The sequence below is a fragment of the Abrus precatorius genome, unplaced genomic scaffold, assembly GCF_003935025.1.
Source record: "Abrus precatorius isolate BTA unplaced genomic scaffold, Abrus_2018 Scaffold2, whole genome shotgun sequence".
NCBI lineage: Eukaryota > Viridiplantae > Streptophyta > Magnoliopsida > Fabales > Fabaceae > Abrus > Abrus precatorius.
Window position 1 is genome coordinate 27,130,702 of NW_020874362.1, and position 21,790 is coordinate 27,152,491.

General features: G+C 34.6%; 5 protein-coding genes across 6 annotated transcripts; 3 read left to right on the forward strand and 2 right to left on the reverse strand.

The window, feature by feature from the left end:
* Positions 1–754: 754 nt before the first annotated feature.
* Positions 755–3,727, reverse strand: LOC113858925 (serine/threonine-protein kinase D6PK-like). The gene is made up of 2 exons (XM_027491727.1): positions 3,220–3,727; positions 755–1,544 (listed from the first exon to the last, which is right to left on the reverse strand). Exons 1-2 carry the CDS (start codon positions 3,690–3,692, stop codon positions 755–757), a joined length of 1,263 nt encoding a protein of 420 aa, XP_027347528.1. The 5' UTR covers positions 3,693–3,727.
* Positions 3,728–3,831: 104 nt separating this feature from the next.
* Positions 3,832–7,063, forward strand: LOC113859737 (putative low molecular weight protein-tyrosine-phosphatase slr0328). The gene is made up of 6 exons (XM_027492437.1): positions 3,832–3,848; positions 4,519–4,885; positions 5,386–5,521; positions 5,634–5,701; positions 5,774–5,860; positions 6,796–7,063. The coding sequence occupies exons 1-6, from the start codon at positions 3,832–3,834 to the stop codon at positions 6,874–6,876; spliced, it is 756 nt and encodes a 251-aa protein (XP_027348238.1). The 3' UTR covers positions 6,877–7,063.
* Positions 7,064–7,520: 457 nt separating this feature from the next.
* Positions 7,521–13,755, reverse strand: LOC113857456 (histone deacetylase 9). Of its 2 annotated transcripts, XM_027489377.1 has the most exons (15): positions 13,576–13,736; positions 11,854–11,966; positions 11,626–11,743; positions 11,315–11,389; positions 11,005–11,224; positions 10,616–10,679; positions 10,297–10,389; positions 10,059–10,167; positions 9,856–9,905; positions 9,685–9,775; positions 9,098–9,168; positions 8,910–8,942; positions 8,775–8,873; positions 8,114–8,180; positions 7,624–8,021 (listed from the first exon to the last, which is right to left on the reverse strand). In XM_027489377.1, the coding sequence occupies exons 1-15, from the start codon at positions 13,610–13,612 to the stop codon at positions 7,936–7,938; spliced, it is 1,326 nt and encodes a 441-aa protein (XP_027345178.1). In that variant the 5' UTR covers positions 13,613–13,736; the 3' UTR covers positions 7,624–7,935. The 2 variants fall into 2 exon arrangements, with proteins under 2 accessions (XP_027345179.1, XP_027345178.1); XM_027489378.1 differs by lacking the exon at positions 8,910–8,942 and having other exon boundaries at positions 7,521–8,021; positions 13,576–13,755.
* Positions 13,756–15,124: 1,369 nt separating this feature from the next.
* Positions 15,125–16,834, forward strand: LOC113857993. Its single transcript, XM_027490376.1, has 3 exons — positions 15,125–15,214; positions 16,455–16,611; positions 16,750–16,834. Exons 2-3 carry the CDS (start codon positions 16,456–16,458, stop codon positions 16,795–16,797), a joined length of 204 nt encoding a protein of 67 aa, XP_027346177.1. The 5' UTR covers positions 15,125–15,214; position 16,455; the 3' UTR covers positions 16,798–16,834.
* Positions 16,835–17,046: 212 nt separating this feature from the next.
* On the forward strand, positions 17,047–21,455 carry LOC113857992. The gene is made up of 4 exons (XM_027490375.1): positions 17,047–20,005; positions 20,379–20,489; positions 21,177–21,257; positions 21,345–21,455. Exons 1-4 carry the CDS (start codon positions 19,757–19,759, stop codon positions 21,417–21,419), a joined length of 516 nt encoding a protein of 171 aa, XP_027346176.1. The 5' UTR covers positions 17,047–19,756; the 3' UTR covers positions 21,420–21,455.
* The last annotated feature ends 335 nt before the right edge of the window (positions 21,456–21,790 follow it).

Here is a 21,790-nt window from a genome sequence, read left to right on the forward strand (position 1 = left end):
AAAAATGATATATTTTATTTAAATTAGTTAGTTCCATAACTTTCTCCTTGATTGTAAATATTATCTATTAAACGTGTATTTAATATGAAAAAAAATTCATGATTAATAATAAAATGAGCATTTATATTTAATTTCCTTATTTAGAGTTAAATATCATTTTTATTTAAATAAACTATTTTTTATCTTTATATATTATGTTTTTAAAATACCCATGTAACACACAACATCTTATGTCAGTTAAATGTAACAAATTATTCTTACATTTTATCGATACCTAATAATGAAAGGGATATGAAGTACAGTTTTCGTCAAGATTTGAAGTTTGAACATCTCATTCCCTCTTCTTTTAGTAAAATAATTATCACACTAATATTGTTCCTTGTATTACCTCTTTTTGCAACACATTCCCTTTTAACAAAGTCCTTTATTAAGTAAGTCTACGAAGGATTATAATTCCTCATATCTGATATCTCCCCCTCTCCCTTCATTTGCATCTAACCTCTACTTGTTCTTTCTTTGTTAAAACCAAACAGTTTTTTTTTTTTTTTTTCTTTCTTTCTTTTATCTCATGCAGTTGCTTTAGAATATTACACCCCACCCCACATTTACACGTCAACACAAGCTTCATCATCATGTGTCTGATAACTTTGCAATTTATGCCTCATAAATATAAAAAGAGGAGGGCGATGAAATATCAATAGAAAGAAAAAAAAGTTTTAGGGAGCCATCACACATAGCTGCAATTCCCTCTCCATTAATAATAATCAATGGAAATCTCAGGACAATTTTCATGGTCATCGTTTACAGCTTCTTTAGCACTAGGTGGGGGTACAAAGGGTGGAGTTGTACACCTTAGCAATGCCCAATTCACACCTTGAAAAAATGAGTGGTGCTTGATCGCTGAAGCTCCCATCACTGACCCTAGTCTCCTTGCCGGGTCCTTAACCAATAACTGTGAGATAAGGTCTTTCATAGCAGCTGAAGCAGTGGGTTCCTTCGGAAACTCAAGGGCTCGAGCCACAATGTTTGCGAAGGTTAGCTCATGGTCCATGCCCTTGAATGGTGTCACACCATAAAACAGTTCGAACATAAATATCCCTAAAGTCCACCAGTCCACAGCACTACCATGACCCTCCCCTGACACAATCTCAGGTGCCAAGTACTCGTGGGTCCCAACGAATGACATGGACCGAACATTAATGGGCTCGGCCACAAACTCAGGCCCATTGTGTGGTCTATGCTTTTTCTTTCGCTTGCGTTTTGGGTGGAAACATGACACGGCAGGGACTATACAGTTGGGTATTATGCATGAAGACGAGGTAACATGAGAAGGTTCGTTACGTGGGACAGTGGGAGTAGGGTTTTTATCAGAGATTATCTGAGCCGTTGATATGGAATCATCGCATTTTAAGGAGAGGTCAAAGTCAGTGAGCATGATGTGACCGTCAGATTGAACTAACACGTTTTCGGGCTTCAGATCACGGTAGATTACCCCTAGCATGTGTAGGTATTCAAGTGCTAACAATACCTCTGATGCATAGAACCTATAAACACCAAGAGAAGAATAATAAAATTACCATTGACTAAAACCTTGCTATATATTTTTAGAGTAAAGTAACCATTTTAGTAAAACTTGCAATATCTCTTTATAATATTATCAACTACATTTATTTTTTTTCTTTTGTTGCGAAAGAATGTTTGTTGAAACGTTATCTCAAGGTTTGTCCGTTTGTGAGACAAGAAATGTTTTTTGCTTTTGAACTTGCCATATGTTGGGTGACATCTTTGAGAAAATATCGATAATATCCACGCTAGAAGGAAGAAGAAAATAAGGAAATGTCAATGATAATGCCATATGCATGTCAAAAGTTAATTTGAAAAGTCGTATGTTTCATGTGAGAGGTGCAAATAATGACAAGAAAGCAAAAGCAGTTACTAAAGTAGCTCTTCGTGCAAAGATACCAAGCATTTGTTGTTTCACAGAAAAATCAAGTTTAGTTGAACATGATGTATCTGAAAGATTCAGCTTTTGTTTCCTTTGGTCTGTGGTTTCTGGGGGAAGGGAGAGAATAAGGGAGAAAATGAAAGAAACTATTTGACATCCATAGGAATCTTTTGAACGGTCACCAAACACAACCTACATGGTAAATTTGTCGTTGCTTGTTAATTAAAATTCAAGATCATTAATATGTCAACATTTCTGTGTTAATATTTAATGTAGAATTTTGTTATGTAAAGTATTGAAATTGAACTTTAATTATGATAAAAAAAATAATACTTATTATATCTAAATTTGGGTAAAATTTTTGTATGACTATGAAACACGCTAAAAATAATTTGCATTACACGAGAGAAAAATAAATCTCACCATAGGGACCACCGCAAGATTTGCCTCACATTTAGTCAAATTAAAATAACAATAAAAATCCAGAAATCTGGCAAAAAAATTATAGAATCGAATTTAAAATATTTTATCTCTCTCAAATATTCCATCATCCATAATTCCACATATAGAGAGCAAGAAGATTCGTCGTCTGGGTAGATTCTCCTATGAAAAAGCTATAATTTTCCCAAGCAGAAAACTAAGCTAAAAAAATCCCATTAAAAAAAAAGTTGTAAATTAGATCTACCACCTAGGGTCATGCACACTTTATGGCTAGTTCATAATGGCACACACTACTCACTTAAATTGAGCCACCACCGTGAGTTGTCGTTTTGACTTTAGAAGTAATTTTACGTGGAATGCATAGACACATCAATATCATCACGTGCCGCCATTTCTGAATTATATTGCAAAAACGTCATAATCACATTCTAATTTCTAACACACTTATTATCACTCTTATTAGTTACTATATTGTAGTATACTCCACCAAATGTAAACAATGAAAAAAAAACGTGCATATCGATAGTTTCAACAAGATTAAATTTATAAACACGACTTAAATAAACATTCTATTATATAAAAATTAATGTTATAAATATAGTCATAATTTTTTTAAAAAAATTACTATAAGCTCTTCTTACGGTGTGTATATATATAAATTTAGACCCAGTACTAACATGAAAATATTTTTCATTTGAATAATATTTACAGTTGTTTTATTTCAAAGTTATTGGTATATAATTTTTTTAATGTTTTTTGAAAGGATTTTATTTATTTATTTAAAATTGTGCCTATTGAAAAGCGAAGCAAAGAAAACTTATCAGCGTTAGCACCTGACAGCGGATTCGTGGAAGCGTTTGCTGGGGTGGCGCTGGCGAAGCGCGTGCAAGTCACCGCCGGGGCAGAAGGGCGTCAAGAAGCAGAGGCATTTGGGGGCGTCGATGAAGGCATAGAGAGTGGGCAAGAAAGGATGCTCCAACATTTGAAGAATTTCCCTCTCTGTCCTCGCTCTTCCTTCTTTGCTGCGCCTCGCCAACTCCTCCTTCTCCATCACCTTGGCGGCGAACGATGCGCCGCCGCGTTGCTTGGGGTGGGCCAGGTAGACGGAGCTGATGTCGCCGGAGCCGATGCGGCGGGTGAAGCGGAGGTCGGAGAGGGAAACGGAAGAGAAGTGAGAAGAGGTTGAAGGAGTAATGGTGGTGGTTTCGGAGCTGAAGCTTGTGCTTCGTTTAATGGAAGTTGTGGTGGTGGAAGTAAAGCTTAGGCTGTGAAGGTCTTCGGTAAGATCCTCTACGATTGGTTCCATTTTTGTTGGGAAGAAAACGCAGCAGCAGAATTATCAGTTACTGCCACTGTGCTGAGTGTGAGTGTAAGGAGGGCTGAATTTAAACCCACGCGGGTTCCTTTTTTATTTTTTGTCTGACAAGGAACATATTGGGCCGAAAATGTGGGTTTGGGCCACGTTGAAAAACAACAGTTTTGCAGAGCATAGAAAAAATGCCAAACTGGACTCTTTTACTCAAATGATGCTATGACCCAAAAAATAAAAACTCAAATGGTGCCAATTCAATCTCAATTTTTTTAAAATGGAGAAAGTTGAAAAAAGAAACTATTTTGGACAAGAAAAAATTAAAAAATAACTATGGATAATATATGCGAGTCATTAAATCTTTTTTTTTTTTTTGGTAAAAGTCATTAATTCTTTTAATTGTATGCTTGAGTTGTGCATAAAATCTATAACTTACTACTTTTTTTATTATGATTTCAACAACTTCAGTTTTTAATATTGAGATTGAATATTTAATAATAATAAAATTATAAAAAGTAAATATTTAGTATTTTGTTTATCTTTAATATAATCCATGTTTTATTTTTGATAAAATATTACTACTTTTAATATTTAACTTCAACTCTAAATTTGTGTGTTTTAAAATAATATTTTTCATAACATATATATAGAGGCACACTAATAAATAAATAAATAAATAAATTTTATAACAAATTATAATATTTAATATTATTTATTTATTATAAAAAATACTATACATATTTTGATATCGTTTTTAATCTCACGCCAAAAAACAGTTAAAATAATAAAAATTTCGTGTTCATGTTTTATAACGGAACACAAGGACAGTGCACAGTGAAGGAATAATGAACGTGATTAATTTACGACTTTGCCACTGTTCCCATTTCGTCCTCTCACCAAAACCAAACCCAAAGGCCTCGTTCTTCGTTCCTTCATCGCTAACTCTGAGAAACCGAACAACCCCTTCTTCCATTTCCTGCAAAAAACGTTTTTTTTCTCCGATTCGAGCGTCTATGGCTTCTTCCACTGCCACACACACGGAAACGAAGCCATTTTCCGTGCTCTTCGTGTGTCTGGGCAACATTTGCAGGAGCCCAGCTGCTGAAGGAGTCTTCACAGACTTAGTCAACAAAAGGGGTCTCAATTCCAACTTCAAAATCGATTCTGCTGGCACCATTAATTACCACGAGGTGGGTTTATCTAAAAATATCTTCATATCAATGATAAAATATTAATTTTTTGGTAAGTAATAATGTTAACTTGATCTAATAGATTCTACCTTGATTTTTTTGTTGTTGTGATTTTGCATGATAATTTTTAAGGTGCTGGCTAATAATTGAAGATGAGTGAAGATAGTTGTTTTGTAACTTTATGGAATTGTCATTGAGTCTAATTTTAAATTAACTTTTGATCATTAAAAATTGAATTAATATGACCATTCCGGTTCTAAGTTTCAATTTCATGTGGTTTCGAGTGTTGTGAATGAAAAATTAAAAAAGTAAAAGTGGGTTTACTTTGACTCAATTAGTGGTTAGGTTCACCTAGCTTAATTAGTTGAGGTACAAAGTGTGAAAAGTGATCCTGGGAGATGAGGTTCTCTTCATTTTATTAAACGTTATGATGAAATATTTTAGATTTTCAAAGTAAAAAAAAAAAAACTGATTTTTTGCAATGTTGATAATTTTTTAAGGGAAATGAAGCAGACCCAAGAATGAGGGCAGCCTCAAAGAGGCGTGGGATTCAGATAACTTCTATTTCAAGGCCAATCACGCCTTCTGATTTCGTTGACTTTGATCTCATTCTTGCTATGGACAAAAAAAACAGAGGTAGGGTCTGAAACAATGGAATGTTGTGTTATGTGATGTTACATTATGATTCATATTTTTTATGTGTGCTTTAATTGTTATTCATAGTATTGGACATTGTTGTTTGGTTTAGTGGACATATTGGAGGCCTTCAATAGATGGAAAGGTAGACATACCTTGCCAGATGATGCACATAAAAAGGTTGGTGCAAGATTTTGCTCATCTCTGGGGCTTTCATTTTGTATACATTTTGGTCTAACTTTGGTGATGCAGGTTAAATTGATGTGTTCGTATTGTAAGAAGCATGATGAAACTGAAGTCCCAGATCCTTATTACGGTGGACCACAGGGGTTTGAGAAGGTATGCTAATTATGTTAGGTTATCAGTTGGCTCTCGGTTCATTTTGTAGGTTGAAGTTGAATATTACCTCCCAGTACAACGATAGTCTTGAATCATGTAGGTCCATAAATTTAATTAAATCACTTGGAAAGAGCATCATGCGTCAATCATCATATAGACGTGTCTGGCTGAATTGATTGAGAACTGAAATCATTCCAAAAGCTTACACAATTAGGTGAAGACACATATATGCTTGTGCATTATATGTTTAAAACACACCCCTTGAGCGAGAGAGGCCTTTGGGCATTTCTCTTGGGCTCGAAGTATAGAGAATGCATAGTTCCACCTACCTTATACTGAAATTTATCCCTTTTTTGAGAAGATTAGGGGCAGCAAGTAGTGAATTGTAGACTGCTATGTCATAAAGACTATAATATCATGTCACTAGTTAACTATCTCAAAAACTCGAGTTATTATGTGATAACACTAGAATGGACTTTTATTACATTTCTAAAGGTAAATAATGTCATTTAAGCGAGTCATAGAAAGTTCCTGAAATCAATTCTTCTTTGTTGCTGCCTCTGAAGATACACCTTCCTGTCTATTTGGCAATTTAGTTTATGTCATGCTTTCTGTTCTACCTCCGGTCTCTTCTCAAATAAGAGCAAAAATCTTGCTAAGAATTTCTGCTTCCAGACATCTTACATCGAAACAATTTTGTATTTGCATCTTTTGGCACCTACGACCAAGATATATCAGAGTGAGTTAAAAGAAAATTATACCCTTTCAGGAAGTAGTATATTAATGATTCAGTCAGAATACTGTGTGATCTCAAATTGTTGATGATGTAGGAAATCCACCTATTTTAAAAAATGGAAAAAACGTTAGCGTTATACAGAAGATTTCTTTACTCGTGGTTGGTGCTCTGCTTATCATCAATATGTTGGCACTGGCAGGTGTTGGATTTGCTTGAAGATGCTTGCGAATCATTGTTGGAAAACATTTTGGCAGAAAATAAACATTTACGAGGATCTTAATACCTTTTTTTAAGGCATTATTTGTTCCGTAGATGTCAAAGTACCTTGCTTCTGTGGTTCGACATCCTAAATCCACAATTTGAATATATTGGAAACTTCTTTTGCCAAACTTGTCCAACGGACTATCTTGTAGTAAACATTGAAAATTTATTTGTCCAATGGATTATCCTAAATCCACTCTCGTTGTCACTCCTTAGTCTCGTAAAATTCATCATTGAAAAATTTATATAAAAGATGTGGCTGTTAATATTTCTCTCGGCAAACACCATGATGATAAACGGAAGTTCTAATGTTGCAAATATGGAATGAGACTGAACAAACCCCAAACAAAAGCATCTACTTTCATATATTTTTCGTTGGAAAACTTCGTTTATTTTTTTTTCCCTTTTTCTCCTTTCTCCATTCGAGCTAAATCCCTAAACAATCATAGAAACGAAATTTTAATGCTAGAGCAGATTAGCGTATCTTGTTCCAATCCTATAGTCATGGTTTGTATCAGACAAATGGCAATGTACAAAGAATAAATGAACTAGCTTTGCAATTATTTATTGCATAATGTCCTGCCTGGGATTTCATATAGGACTTTTTTTCCTTAAAAAAAAGATTCATAACAAACTTTGTAAGGGAAAAAAATGCATTCTGAAAAATCAAACTTGCACACTAACAATTCATATTTTATAACTAACTGAACTGTGCCATGCCCAAACAAGAATTATCGACACCACAACCACCCAAGATAACTGAATAATTTCTCATTAAAATACAGATATTATGCAATTCTTTCATATTTTCAGGTCTGGAATAATCATGTATATACACGTTCATTCCACACACAAAAATGACATTCGGTAATTCGAAAATGGCACCGGAATTAATGTAGTGTTCAGCAAATATACAAAAAAAATAAAAATAATGAAAATCTAACGAATATACGAGTCGCTTAGGCTAGCCCCACCGCCTTCTTGATACATCAAGGTCTTGTCTATCTAATCTAATTACATTTTCTTTCTCTTTGAAAATGCCATTGCCAACTGAATTAACACACAGCTCAGGCCAACTTCACGTAGCATCCATTTGATGATCATTGTCATTGTCGCCTTCATAATATTCATCATCGCGCTGGATCTGCTTGTCTTGAGTGTGCTCTGTAAAGAGAATTATCAAAATCAATAATAAACTAAGATTTGACACCAGGTCCAGGGGGAATAAGCAAGAAGGAATTTTCTTTTCTCCTTACGATCAATGCGTTCATCCGGGTTCTGCTCGTCTTCATCAAAATCAGGAATGTAAAAATCAGGTGGTACCTGTGACCCCTAAAATGTCAGTCTCGTCCTTTGAAAAAATATTACTTGTTCATGTATTGCCATCGGTCAATTTTGATTAAAACTGGTTTGATCATGACATCACCAAAGGAGTTTGAAATCACCCAAGTCAGAAAAAGTTCAACGTGACATTCCAAGTTTACTAACATAGAACATACATAACCTAAGTAATACATTTCAGTCTCCCAAGTGAGAAAGAGATGTGGATGTCTAGATTCTAATTCAATGACTGTCATCCATCAGCTTCACAGCATTTTTACACGACCATTTGTTGCTAACATATTGTTCCTGAATTTCCACTCAACTTTTTCATCTCCAATCTACAAATGAGTCTCATCTTAATTTAGAAGCACAAGAAGAAGAAAATTTATCCACATTAGCTGCCACAGAATCCACCTTCCAGAGCAAATAATTGATTTGTTAACCACATTCTTTAAAGGTTAGAGAGATTCTAACTTTTGTTACATAAAGCCTCTAAAGGTTGAAACAAAACAAACAATCACAAGAGACAGTTTTGCACTATAAAATTGAGCTCGCCTACTGGGTGGGTTGTTCCTATTTCAAGGATGGACTCACCTCCTGCATTTGTACACTTGGAGCATGTTGAATGCAACGAAGATTTTCCAAGACTTGCATTTTGATGGTGCCAAGATATGATTTACTATTTAAATTCTCCTGATCAATTAAAAGAAGAAAAATAATGAGTACAACCAATGGTATAAATCGTAGACACATTGCTAAATACTGCAAAGTCAACAAAAATTATAGCAAAATATGAATTTGATCATATCCAATATAAATTGGAATCAAATGTCAAATGATCCAAATCTTCAATCAAACTCAATAGCATTGAAAAGTCCCAATAAATAAAGGCACAGGGCTAACGAGAAAATACATACAATATGTCCATTTGGAATCTTCAATGAAAAGTCTGGTGCAAAATATTTAATATAATCATTCTCTGGGATCTCTGCAAGATAAACCAAGCATGTAAGAAACATTTCCACTTTGGAGGCAATAAGAAAGATTTTTAAATCTTGAATGCTCATTTGACTTGTTGGAAAAGAGATTGTATGGGATAATTTATAAGCTTGCAGTGATGGGGCAGATTACATTTTCAGTCATGAACCTTCAAACACAAGCAAGCAATTTTAAAGTAAGATAATGGTTCAGAAGATGTCCTACATTCTCCAGATTGGAAAAGGAAAGATTGGATTGAGATAGAAAGCATTTTGGTAATAAATTATTGTCAGGGCAAATATTGCAAGACAAGATGTATAATGAAGCAATTGGTACATTAATGCATTGAAAGAAAGAACCTCTCCTCTGCTCCCCAAGGGAAAATTTGGTATTTAAGATTTTGTCATTCATTCCAGAGACTGTATTACTTTGAAGTTTGAACAATAAATATTAAATTTAAGTAATGGATGGAATAAAATCATGGTAAAACACGTCATAATTTAAGAGTTCAAAAGTCTTAATATACCATTTGGAAGCTCTGTATCCAGAAGAACTCCTGTTTCAACTGTCCAACACCGAGCAACATTTTCTTTTGTGTATCCCCCACCTCCAGTGACCTGTGGCAGATGTCTATTCATTTAAATCTCACTCATAGCACAAGTAAATGGAAGGCAAACATAATGTGATGTACACCCACCAGCAAGGGCAAATTGAATCTCTTTACAAACCTAACACACTCAGCATGACCTGTAAAAGAAACATAAAAAAATAATCTTCTGATCAAGCTAAACTATCTACTAATACAACAACAGCCCACATTGGACAAGAAGAATACAGACAAAAACTGATACATTGAATAATATTTTTATCAAAATAGGAAATTTACTGGTAGATAAGCACCATCAATAGAGAGATTGAAGCAGCCCAAGCGATCTCCTGCAAGTGAATCTGCTCCGCACTGGAGAACTATCACACCAGGTTGATATGTTTCAACTACTTTGGAAATAATCTGTATGAATTCAAGAAGTTCAGAGATGACTCCACAAGTCAGTATAATGTGATGTATTACTAAAATGAATAGCTTTTAAATTGAGCTTGTAGTTCGACCAGAAATAGAAACAGAAAGAATGGAACTTACAGTCTTGAAAAGTCGAGTGAAGCTAGGGTCATCTATTCCATCCTTGAGTGGAACATTTATGGCATAAAACTTCCCTTCTCTCTCTCCTATTTCCTTCAATACAGTAAAATCAGTTCAAATCATTCCAATCTATAGAGTTTCAGAAATGTTTCGGACAAAAAAGAAGATTCAATAGCAAATGCACAATAAGGGAAACAATGAAATAACAATATATTATATTTATATCATTGGACCAATAAAATCATGATAAAAATAGGGTGATTACCACATTAAAACAATAACTTAGTCAACCCACTACAAACAGAGTGAAGAAAATCACCTTAGCATCACCAGTACCCGGAAAGAACATATCTCCATACTTGTGAAAACTGACAGTCATCACCCTGTCATGACAATACCATTTAACAAAATACAGAAAAATTACAGACAGTGTGCCAAAAATGTTTTATTAGCTAGCATACAAACATCTGAAAGCAAATTCTGTTCACAACTTTTTATTTCATATTTAAAAGAGAGTGGGACAAAGCATGGCTATTGTCAAACGGCATTATTAAAATCTAATGACACGTCAGTGTTAAGCATATAAACAATATTTATACTTAAGCTCAAGTCAAGTCCATCATAAGAATAAAAAATTTCGTAAAGCTGAAGGTTCTCAATAGCCTCATTTCATAAATCTAATAAAATAAGAAATAACAAACTGCTGACCTGTCAGTGAAGTAGAAGGCTTCTTCTACACCATCACCATGGTGCACATCTATGTCAATATACAAAACACGGGCATGATATTTAAGAAGCTCTAAGATCCCTAAGACCAAGTCATTGATGTAACAAAATCCAGATGCTTCACATTTCTTGGCATGATGTAGTCCACCAGCCCAGTTTATAGCAATATCGCAGAGTTGATTGTTTAACCGACGTGCAGCATCTGCAGGTATATCTCATCAGCATTTCAGCATATGTATGCCAAACTAGGCAGGAACAAAATGCAAGAGAATCACTACTATAAACCTATTACCTATAGTTCCACCAGCATAAATCTGACAAAATTCAAATAAGTTGTCAAATACAGGGCAGTCTTCTCCAAGATTATCTGACAGAAATGACCAAGAATGTAAGATAAATTGTTATTAGTTGCATTTTAAATTGAAAAATACTAAAAGTAAAATCACTATATAAGCATTGAGGTTGGATGATGTTGATTTGAAAAGTTAAATACCAAGCATTTATAATAAGGGTGCAAGTTCTTTCAGTGTTTCTCATTCTATGAAAAACGAAATCTTAAAATCACAAGTGAAAAGATGAATTTAAAAATTTGGAAAGTCATACATTTTGCCAGGTCATTTGAAAACAAGTGCTGAGTGTCAGGTGTAATCCTATGAAGAAACTCAACATATTCAGCCGAATGAAACTGGGCAAGCTCAACAGGATAAGCCTTGTGTGGGCGCTGCATTATTTACGAAAAAAAAAAAATTATGTAATCAACCACTCCAACAATCAATAATTTGAAACAAAAGAATACAAATAAAAACAAAGCAGCCAACATATGTAACTAACATAAATCTCCATCTTCTTATGAAGCTCATACGACAGAACAAGATGGTGAGTCATACAAAGTCGATGAGGCTTCATTGGATGGTTTGGCCCAAAGTAAACACTACCCACATCACCTGCAACATAAAGTTTAAACTTTTTAAGCAACTGAGTTCCAGGAAAATTTGCAAAGAGACAATTTAGTAAATATGAAAAAACTATGAACAAAACACTTATTAAGGATTCAAAAATAAGTATTAACTTATAAAAAAAAATTATTTTTATGTTCTTAATATATTTATATTACTGGACAGGAATACATGCATGTTTTGAAATGCTTAAATTTGGAGAAATAATAATTTATTTTAAACAACACTCAGGAAATTGGTAAACACCACACAGTAATTAATTGTGAGCGATAGTGCTGCTATGGGCCTATAACAATGTCATGTCACATTGTGCCATCGCAGCCTCCTGCTGCTGCTTCAATAGAACTCGTTGCAGAACAGTTCTGCAGTGTTATGCTCATTGCAGCACTAGTTGCAGGCACAATTGCAGGAAATTGCTGCCATCGCAGTTGCTATTCTGCCATGTTTGGAAACCCTAATTTTCTTACCGGGAATGCTGTCATTTTGTGAGGTTGTAGGGGGCAGGGCAGTCTTGGAATTTCACCTCCCTTTTCATTTAATCAGAACAAAATCCCTATTTTCCCCTTCTCGCTCCATTTGTGCCGCCCAACAGTGACAAACCTAGTGACATTTCTGGTGTGCACAGCATTTCCCAGTGAACTTGTCACTGTTCTCGTGAGCCCATGATCTTGCAGCTATGGCTTCATCCATTAAGCCATGGGTAACAACACCAAGAACTGTTTCTACCATTGTATTGGTCTGTTCTTATTTGATTCCTCGCTGTTTGTTACTATTGAAGCATTTGGTTCTCAAATTCTGAACCTTGGTTATTAATCATGAATGACTTGAATTTTAGGTTATTATTATTATTATTATTCAGCATATATGCACACAAGTGGGCACACAGAATATCACTTACAGTATGTATATCTTAAAACTTCAAAATAGCTCAGTTACCTGCTATCCTATCAAAGGGGATTATTGCTGTAGCATATAAGGGTCAGCCCCTCCGCATCACTATTTGGGATTGATTACTACAATATAGTGGTTTATTTGTTCAAAATAAACTGAACTACACACAATTAACTATTCAATTTTTATTTCTTAAGCAGGAGCCAAAAAAAGCACCAAGTATTTAAGAATCAAAAGCTCGTCACATAACTCGAGCGCTATTAAGTATTAACGATGCTAATTCCCGTAAACAATGGAGTGGGAATTAATAAAACAAATGCAAAACAATTCCTAGTGACAGCAAATAAATTAAAAGGAAAAAGCAGATCAATAAAAATGTCTCCGCGCTAATGATCAGCTAAGCCTAACACAGACTAGAACCCGAAATCTAAAACTAAAATCTAAATCAGTTCTAAACGCAAGTTCACTTTCTTATTGTTCAATTTCCTCGGCGCAAGGAGCATCAAGATAGGGGCTAGCTAGGGTTTCGACATTCAAAACCGAACTGAGCTAGAAATTAGAAAATCGCATCAAGGCGGAGAGCGTCGACGAGTTTCGCCAGTTCAATTTCGCGAAGAAGAAACCTGGTAAAACAAAAAACGGAAAACGAAGAAATACGATTCAAATAACATGGATGCGATTAGAAGAGGAAGAAACGAAAACGCACCGTCGTAGAAGTAGGAGATTCTGTCCTTGGAGCGCATCTTTTGCAGAGAGTGTTGGAGAGTAGTTGTGAGAATTAGCGAAGAGAAGAAGAAGAAGAAGATTCCTACGACTACGATGCCGTTATTAATCGCGCTTGATTTTTCTGCTGTCACATTTCGCGCTTCTATTCGTTTGTCTATGTCTCCCTACCGAGCTAGAATTTGCTATATGGAAATGGAAGGAGCAAAAGTTTTCACTTAAACGGCATGTCGCTTTGCAAAATGAGCTCCCCACACTATACCACTGGAATCTCACCTCGTGTGAAGTGTCGTTTTGGTTAACCCTATGACTATTTTCTCTAAACAATCAACATATATTTACTAATTTATGGCGAGGATTAATTAATTAAATGTATATATGTATCGTAGATATGTGTTAATTTTTTAATTAATTTTACTTAATTTAAAAAAATAACATTGAAGAATTAACTTTTCTTTAATGTAAAAAATATGGGTTAAAGCTCACAAAAAGGTTATTAACTTAAATATAAAAGGAGGAAGACATACACTGATGAAATCCTCTTTCAACAAATAACATGTTATTTTGAGATAAGAAATTTGATTTCAAGATTGGAGGGGGGAAGGGAATGAAAATTAGTAATGTATTTGAATGAGGAGAGGGAAGAGGCAGAAGGAAAAAATCTGCAGGCTTCTAATCTTCTACTTTGGAGTAAAATGAATGGGACTCAAGAGAGTAAGGGAAAGGAAGGTTTGATTGGTAGGGACATGAATTTTATATATATATATATATATATTATTGTTTTTTAAGAAATGTTAAGAGAAAATAAATATTTAAAAAATTGTTAAGAAAAATATTATCATTTTAAATTATTTTTAATATAATTCAATTATTTTGTACTCATCATTATTTTTTATCATTTTATCTCCTTTTATTAAAACATTAATTTTTTCTTTATTTTTACTCTATCTTTTATCCTCCTTTATTTATTTATACTTTATTTAACGAGATCCTCTTTCAACAATTAGCAAATTTGCCCGAGACAATAAACTTGAGTTCATGATTTTATACAGGCTTGCCATAGAATTTTTCAAAAGCTAAAAAGCATTTACTTTAATCTAATGAAGGTTGAAAATACAAATACAAATGGGTCTGAGATAATAAGAGATAACAAAGTTTGCTTATTTTATACAATTTTTAATATATTGTCTCAATTTATATTTATTTATCTGGATGAAAAAATGTTTATGTAAGTGTTCGATATAATGTTGATTATTTTTTATTGATAATTTTTGTTCATAAAATGTTTGTAATTCATAATCAAAGCAAAAATATTAATAAAAATTAAATAAGTGATTTTAATAATTATTTTTTAAACATATATATGTAGGTTACACTAAATTTAAATATTTATTGGATTATTGCAAAATAAAATACTAAATAATTCAATTTAATATTTTTGTTATGAAAAAACTAAAGTAACGGGTGTTCCGATTCGGACCGGGTCAATAGAAAGAAAAACGGAGCCCCTATAAAAATGGTTCATCTTCACCGATTGGAAGACCCTAAATCGTTAGAGCTGGTTCCTCATTTTGTTGTGCCTCCAATCTCAATTGATAACGAGTCCGTTACCTTCATTCAAAGTAAGCTGATAAAGCTCTCTCATGTATTCATTTCTCACATTCCATGATTTCAACCAAACACTACTCCCAGATCTCGCTGCTACATTTTTCTTTTTTAAAATTGTAAAAAAAAAGTCGTTTATTAAAATTTGCCGAATTCCCGTGTTCAAATTGCGAACCTTCTCGGCGATGCTGTTTTTTTTTTTTTTCTCAAATTCTGATTATATGCGATTGTATTTTTTCGATTATATCTGATTCATTATTTGTTTTCCCGATTTTCATTATTTTGATCCGTTTCCAAATTGATGGTTTAATTTGATCTTGATTTTTTTTTCCAATTGTGTGTGGGTGTGGGTGGGTGTGTGCGTGTGTGTGTGTGTGGGGGGGGGGGGTAGGATTTATTCACTGTTATGAACTATGAAGTTAGCTTTAGTTGTCTGCAAATTTGTTCACTGGGTGCAAGATGACATTAGGGTTTGACATGCTCTGTTCATAGCTAGTGGCAACTTTTGAGAGATGTTAATTTTGTTCATGATTTTTTTGCACTTGTCATAGTCTTTGCTTAGGTAATTCGAAAATCATTAATAACAATACTACTTACTCCCCAGTATCCACACATTCTTACTTATCCATCATATTACATTTGCACTTTTTTAACAACTTGATCGCTGCTGGTCCCATCTAATTTTTTGTGCCCCCACACTTCGATTCTTCCATTTTACACAAGTGTGTGTGAGGCGATATGGTGAGGAGAATAATATGGCAAGAGCTAGTTTGCTACTTACCAGAATATGGGGACCTACTTCATTGTACATGTAAAGCTTTTCTAATATGACATATTAGATATTATCTTCTGAAGTTGTAAATTTTTTGTACTAAATTATTATTAGCATGCAAGTTTTTGTATAATACAACTTCTTTTACATCTCCTCAAATTACCTACTTTTATTTGATACAATTCATGGTTGGGTCTAGGAGTTCAGTAGTTTGGTGCTTCATATTTATATTTATTGCATTGTTCCCTGTTATCTGTTGTCTTTTCCCCACTTGTTTCATGCCTGAGTTGGCATTAGTTAAAGACTTCAAACACCTCTCTCGATTTGTTGTGTTTTTGACAGAAAAAGAGGGTGGGAAAGGGGGCAAGATAAAGTTCTGTTTTGTTTCATTTCATTTCATGTCATGGTTTTTTCTTCTTTCTTATTCCTTCTTTTATACAGTTGGTAAAAGCATTTATAAGATTATCACTGGCCATATTGTGCAGGATGTCGGAAGCACCATTCAGACCACGAGAGAAGCTTTTTGAGAAGCAAAAATATTTCCAGGGTATTCATAAGTATACTTACGTGAAAGGCCCCCTTGACAAGGTTACATCTGTTGCAATACCAATTGCTCTGGCTGCATCGTCAATTTATCTGATTGTAGGTTAAATCTAAATTTAAACTCTACATACGTGTCTGTTGATTTTATCGGACTGAAATTATCAGTGTCACCTACTCTGTATTTGTTTCTACTTTCTATTCGTATCTTACGGACCCTGTTTTATGCATTTTGTACAGGGACGAGGTATCTATAATATGTCGCATGGAATAGGAAAGAAAGAATGACTGGGCAATTTCGGATTGAGGAGTTGGGTGTATTGCCGCACCAACCTAAAAGGACCTGCTTAATTTGGACCAGTGATTTTCTTTGCATTTATGCTTGTTCTCTTAATAAATTGCTTAGTTGCACACTCTGATCACCATTGGAAGATTATAACTTGAACGGAAGTGGTTCTTTGTTTGTTCTATATATTCAATCCACTCAAACTACTGGTTTAGGACTTGTTCCTTGTTCATTGTTCTTTTCAGTTTACGCTTCTCCTTGCATTGCATGCGCTAGACAAGCTTAACTATTTTTCTTATGCCTTTGTAAACATTTCAATTTGCCTGTTAGCATGGTAAACCGACCAGTGGAATTGCCTTGCGAGTAGTTGTTGCTTATTTTGGTTATCAATGGGTAACGTAGCATGAGCTAGCATGTCTTTCCACGTCTGCGGTTCGGTAAGGCCCTTAAGCTATCGGTGGTGGGAGGACCATGTGAAATGGACAAAGAAGGTGGATCTAAGTGCGGTTTGGATTACATAGCATTTGTATTTATTCTTAAGTGCATGTTTGGTTCTCAGTTGGAAGCCCCAACAACGACGGTGGATCAAGGAGATTTCTAACTGAAAACCCAACAACAAATCGTTAGAATCGTGTAATACGCTACTGCCGCGTTTATATGTTTGTAGTGAAAAATAACATTTTTGTTGAAGTCCCCAAACTTATTGCGTCCTTTAATTGGACCTCAACTATCGCTCGAATTGTGTGGAGACTTGTAGCGTCCGTCAATGAGAGAAAACAAGAAAAGATTTGATTTTTAATATATGGATTGTGTCGTGTAATTGCTTCGTTAGGAGCATTCCTAAGACAAATCTACATGTTCTCGGGTTAGGAGGCACAAAACACCAGGGAAAAATTTCTCTTTCGGGATTTGAATTTGACCCCGAGAATCTTAAGCAAACACACTGTAAAGCTGGCAACTTTGTTGTCAAAAGGAGAAACCAGTTTGTTTCAACGAATGGCACAAGAAGATTAAGGCACGAACTTCAGTTTGTAAATGCAAGCACGAATTTGCCCTTTAGTTGAACATTTTATGGGTTCAAGGTTATCATGTACTTTTTCTTCCTCGCGGTATTGTTTGATCATGTGCAAGAAGTGTGTTGCACACTAGCAGCAAATGAATTCTCATTATCATCAGGCAAAGCAAAACTTTTACTGCATTAATTCAGTGGAAATATGATATGTTTGACCTGGTGGGCCTGAGCACTTCAAAGTTCAACATGACGTACCGCAACCAGTTGGTAGTTGATACTAGTGCCTTAATCGCAACAGTTTAGGGTACATATATTCAATGCTGTTGAATCAAATTCAGATAGTTAAAAGTTCATGGACAGTCAACACCCACAACCAAGAGTACGCCACCCACTAAGGTGAAAACTACAATTTTTTTCGGGTGGGTGAACTGTGGGGCATATAACATTAAATTGCCTACAATCATCAGAAATTTTGCAGATCTTTGAATGGACGCACCACACTTGACAGAGCAGGATTGGCTTTTAAGCTCTTCTGAGTATACGTCAGAAAGTAGTGTTCTATCGATGGACTTAATAACCATACAAGTGTATGATTAGATCAAAGAAACATCTTAAATTGTAATCGCTACTATACAACTTAATCTATGACAATGATGCGCCCAAAATAAAAAAACAGAGCTTATGACAATAATGAAGGATCTTATGTCAGCCTGGAAAGTCCTCACCATCTACCCTTTCATGTATTTACTTGTGTTGTACTTGTCCCTACTTAACTCATTCGAGTTGTGTGCTTATTCAAGAAGTTTTAAACAATCTACAATGTATTCCGTATATTAATTCAAGACTAAAAGGGCATTCACATATAATAAAATATTACCTTAAAAATGAATTTAGATTCTAAGATATTGATTTCTGTTTTTTTCCCACTTAGTGGAACTCAATAGTGCTTGGCCCAGTAGCGTGAGAGACCAATTATTTGGAACATAAGCCTGAAGTGCCTTTCTCATAGCGCCAAGCTGTGATGTGAGGGTATCTGACTTTCCGTTGCATAATGCATTTTTGGGCTGGTCAGCCATATGGGTAATAATTTTTCATAAAGGTAACTGTGCTGCCAATTCTCCTACTCTGTCTTGTTTTCTAAGGCTCTCCCCAATTCATGCTTTTTGTAGCAGTAGGTGAGCCCTTTCTGTTCACTCCCCAACCAAAACTTCTGCTCCAAGCACCTTTCTATCTTAAAGAGAACACCTCGTATAATTACCAATACTACTTAGAAACTTTCAACCAAATTCATCCATACACGTGATCTTAACTAAAATGGACAAGGAATTGTTATATAAATGGTAAAAGGAGGATCTGATTCTATTGGTTAAGGTAGGGTGGCAGGTATATAACTATATGCATACATGTGTCTTTCTAAAATTTTGGGTCCATACATATACTATTGATGCCGTGGTGAGAAGCAGTAGTTAGCTGAATTTGCCAATATACCAACTTAAGAAAATTGCTACCTAACCAAAGCAGGCTCATCAAGATTCTTCACTAAGTTTTCACAGAATAATAAAAAGGAGAAGTGTAGGCAAAGATTTAACATTTATACTCTCGACGTGTAACACCTCTAAATCCCAATACTAGAACTTTGATAGTGCTATATAATCAAGTTGGCTTGTGACTAAAGGTGGCAGGAAAAAACACTAAGAAGTACTTGTTCAGAGGAGATAAATTCACTGTTAACTTTATAGTTTTTTAACAGGCATTTCTGTCATTTGGGCTTACTCTATAGTTGGTTAATAAAATAAGCTACCTGGTCTCATACCCTTAAAAGCTAGTCCTGTTTATAAGCACCTCAAGAGAAAGAGAGCCATCATTCCAAAAAAGGGAGAAAAAGAAGAGAGAAAACAAGCGAGAATTGACAAGGTAGAGGAAAGAGTGTTGTAGTTTGTGGTGCAGCAATGGCAACACCAAATCAGTCATATGAACAACAACTAAGTGTGCAGCGAGTTAGGAACTCAGGGATGATTAGCTCTAACCAGAGTCCAATGAGGGATGACAAGGAAGAGGAGATGTCAAGATCAGCTCTAGCAATGTTCCGAGCCAAGGAAGAAGAAATTGAGAGGAAAAAAATGGAGGTGAGGGATAAGGTTCATACTTATTTGGGTCGAGTCGAGGAGGAAACAAAGCGCTTGGCTGAGATTAGAGAAGTAAGTCTAACAATTTCGCTCTTTCACTTTGATGTTATGTTTGGTTTTGCTCAAAGCTTTCATGCTTTATTTGGTTTTTGGTTCATGTATAACATATATATCTTACACATCTTAATCAATTTATATGGCATGAGAAAAGTATATAATCAATTATGAGTTTGTATATCATTCAGGTTAGTCTGATTAGAAACTTATGTTTCTTTTTTTGTGTTTTCTCTTAAACCTTTTGAGCAAGAAGTGAGGATAAGCAGAAATTCAAAGGCAATTGATGTGTCATGTTGGTTGCTTATCCTTGTTCTTATACAATTGCTTACGTGTTTTAAATGCAAGTGTTGAATAGAAATTGATTGAAAAACTGCATATCATGATGTAGGAACTTGAGGGTCTCACAGATCCATTGAGGAAGGAAGTTGCAATAGTTAGAAAGAAGATAGACAGTGTTAACAAAGAGTTAAAGCCCCTGGGCCAAACCTGCCAGAGAAAGGTGAGGTTTTCAAGCTGTTTACCAGTTGTTTGCTTTTGTCATTTCTAAAATCTTTACTTAAGCCATATGATTTGTTCAAGGAGGCAAAGTCATGCGTTTTACTTACACTGCTTTTGATACAAGCACCTTAGCACTGTATAGAATTTAATCAATGAATCTTATTTGCTTTCTTGGCCCCATATTGTCTCATCAGCTGGGAGGCAAAGTGGACATGATTATTTAGTGGTTAAGGTGATCATTCATAATAATTGTGTTTAAATGTCCACGTAGAAAATGATAGATTTGGTTCAATGGGAGATTTCAAATTCCTCATGCAAGGCTTCTTTTGCATCATTCTGACCCGGAAAAGAAAAAAGAAAAGAAGGGACTGAAGGGAAATATCAATTATTTTAATGTTAAACATTTTTTAGTTCTTGTAAAGTTAGTAAATTTTGATTTCTTAATAATTTTTATTTGTTTTTAGTCCCGATATTTAATAAAAGTAGTGTTATTTATTCCTTACTGAGAACTAAAAGTACATAACTTTTATATTTTGTATGAATTAAAAATAAACAAAATATATTTAAGGAATTAAATCAAAATTTATTAATTTTATATGAACTAAGAATATTATATAATCTATTACTGTAACTTGGATTATTTATTCAAGTACTTTTTTTTTGGGTTGGGGGGGGGGGGGGGGTACAGGAGAGAGAATACAAGGAAGCCCTTGAAGCCTTCAATGAGAAAAACAAGGAAAAAGCTCAACTTGTTACTAAATTAATGGAGGTAAGAAATTGTTCGATGATTTGAATGTTGGTAAAAAATTATAATTTTGTTACCTAACTTGTCTTTTTCCTTCAAACTTTGGGTTAGCTGGTGACTGAAAGCGAGAGGATGAGGATGAAGAAGCTGGAGGAGTTAAGCAAAAACGTAGATACCTTGCATTAAGATGCTAATGAAAAGTGACCCTTCTGGATTCAGTGTCGTTGTATGTGGCATAATTTGTGGTTTCATTGTATTATGCTGACTTAATTAGGAAATGTGCATTAGACACCTAAGTTCTGAATATTACACAAGTCTTGTCATTTTATTATTGAGATGTGTTGATTCTATCATCAAATGCAAATTCAAAACTTGGAAAAGTCTAGTTAAACTAATTCATCATTTCACCTTTCAACTTACCCAATTGAATCACGATTACAGAACTTTACTGTTTTAATAACGTTGAAAGGGTTGTTCTATTGCCCTGCATTTAGCATATATATTAGCACAAATCAATTCTACACCTATACACACGAACTAAACTAAGCTTCGATATT

Bases quoted from the DNA above. Each gene is read 5' to 3' on its own strand.
- LOC113858925 (XM_027491727.1), bottom strand. From the start codon at position 3,692: ATGGAACCAATCGTAGAGGATCTTACCGAAGACCTTCACAGCCTAAGC. The intron at 1,545-3,219 runs GTGCTAACGCTG...TGGTGTTTATAG, and splicing joins TTCCACGAATCCGCTGTCAG to GTTCTATGCATCAGAGGTAT.
- LOC113859737 (XM_027492437.1), top strand. The intron at 4,886-5,385 runs GTGGGTTTATCT...TAATTTTTTAAG, and splicing joins GCACCATTAATTACCACGAG to GGAAATGAAGCAGACCCAAG. The intron at 5,861-6,795 runs GTATGCTAATTA...TGGCACTGGCAG, and splicing joins GACCACAGGGGTTTGAGAAG to GTGTTGGATTTGCTTGAAGA.
- LOC113857456 (XM_027489377.1), bottom strand. From the start codon at position 13,612: ATGCGCTCCAAGGACAGAATCTCCTACTTCTACGACG. The intron at 11,967-13,575 runs GTGCGTTTTCGT...TTTATGTTGCAG, and splicing joins AATCTCCTACTTCTACGACG to GTGATGTGGGTAGTGTTTAC. The intron at 11,744-11,853 runs GTTAGTTACATA...TAAATAATGCAG, and splicing joins ATAAGAAGATGGAGATTTAT to CGCCCACACAAGGCTTATCC.
- LOC113857993 (XM_027490376.1), top strand. From the start codon at position 16,456: ATGTCGGAAGCACCATTCAGACCACGAGAGAAGCTTTTTGAGAAGCAA. The intron at 16,612-16,749 runs GTAGGTTAAATC...CATTTTGTACAG, and splicing joins CATCGTCAATTTATCTGATT to GGACGAGGTATCTATAATAT.
- LOC113857992 (XM_027490375.1), top strand. From the start codon at position 19,757: ATGGCAACACCAAATCAGTCATATGAACAACAACTAAGTGTGCAGCGA. The intron at 20,006-20,378 runs GTAAGTCTAACA...ATCATGATGTAG, and splicing joins GCTTGGCTGAGATTAGAGAA to GAACTTGAGGGTCTCACAGA. The intron at 20,490-21,176 runs GTGAGGTTTTCA...GGGGGGGTACAG, and splicing joins GCCAAACCTGCCAGAGAAAG to GAGAGAGAATACAAGGAAGC.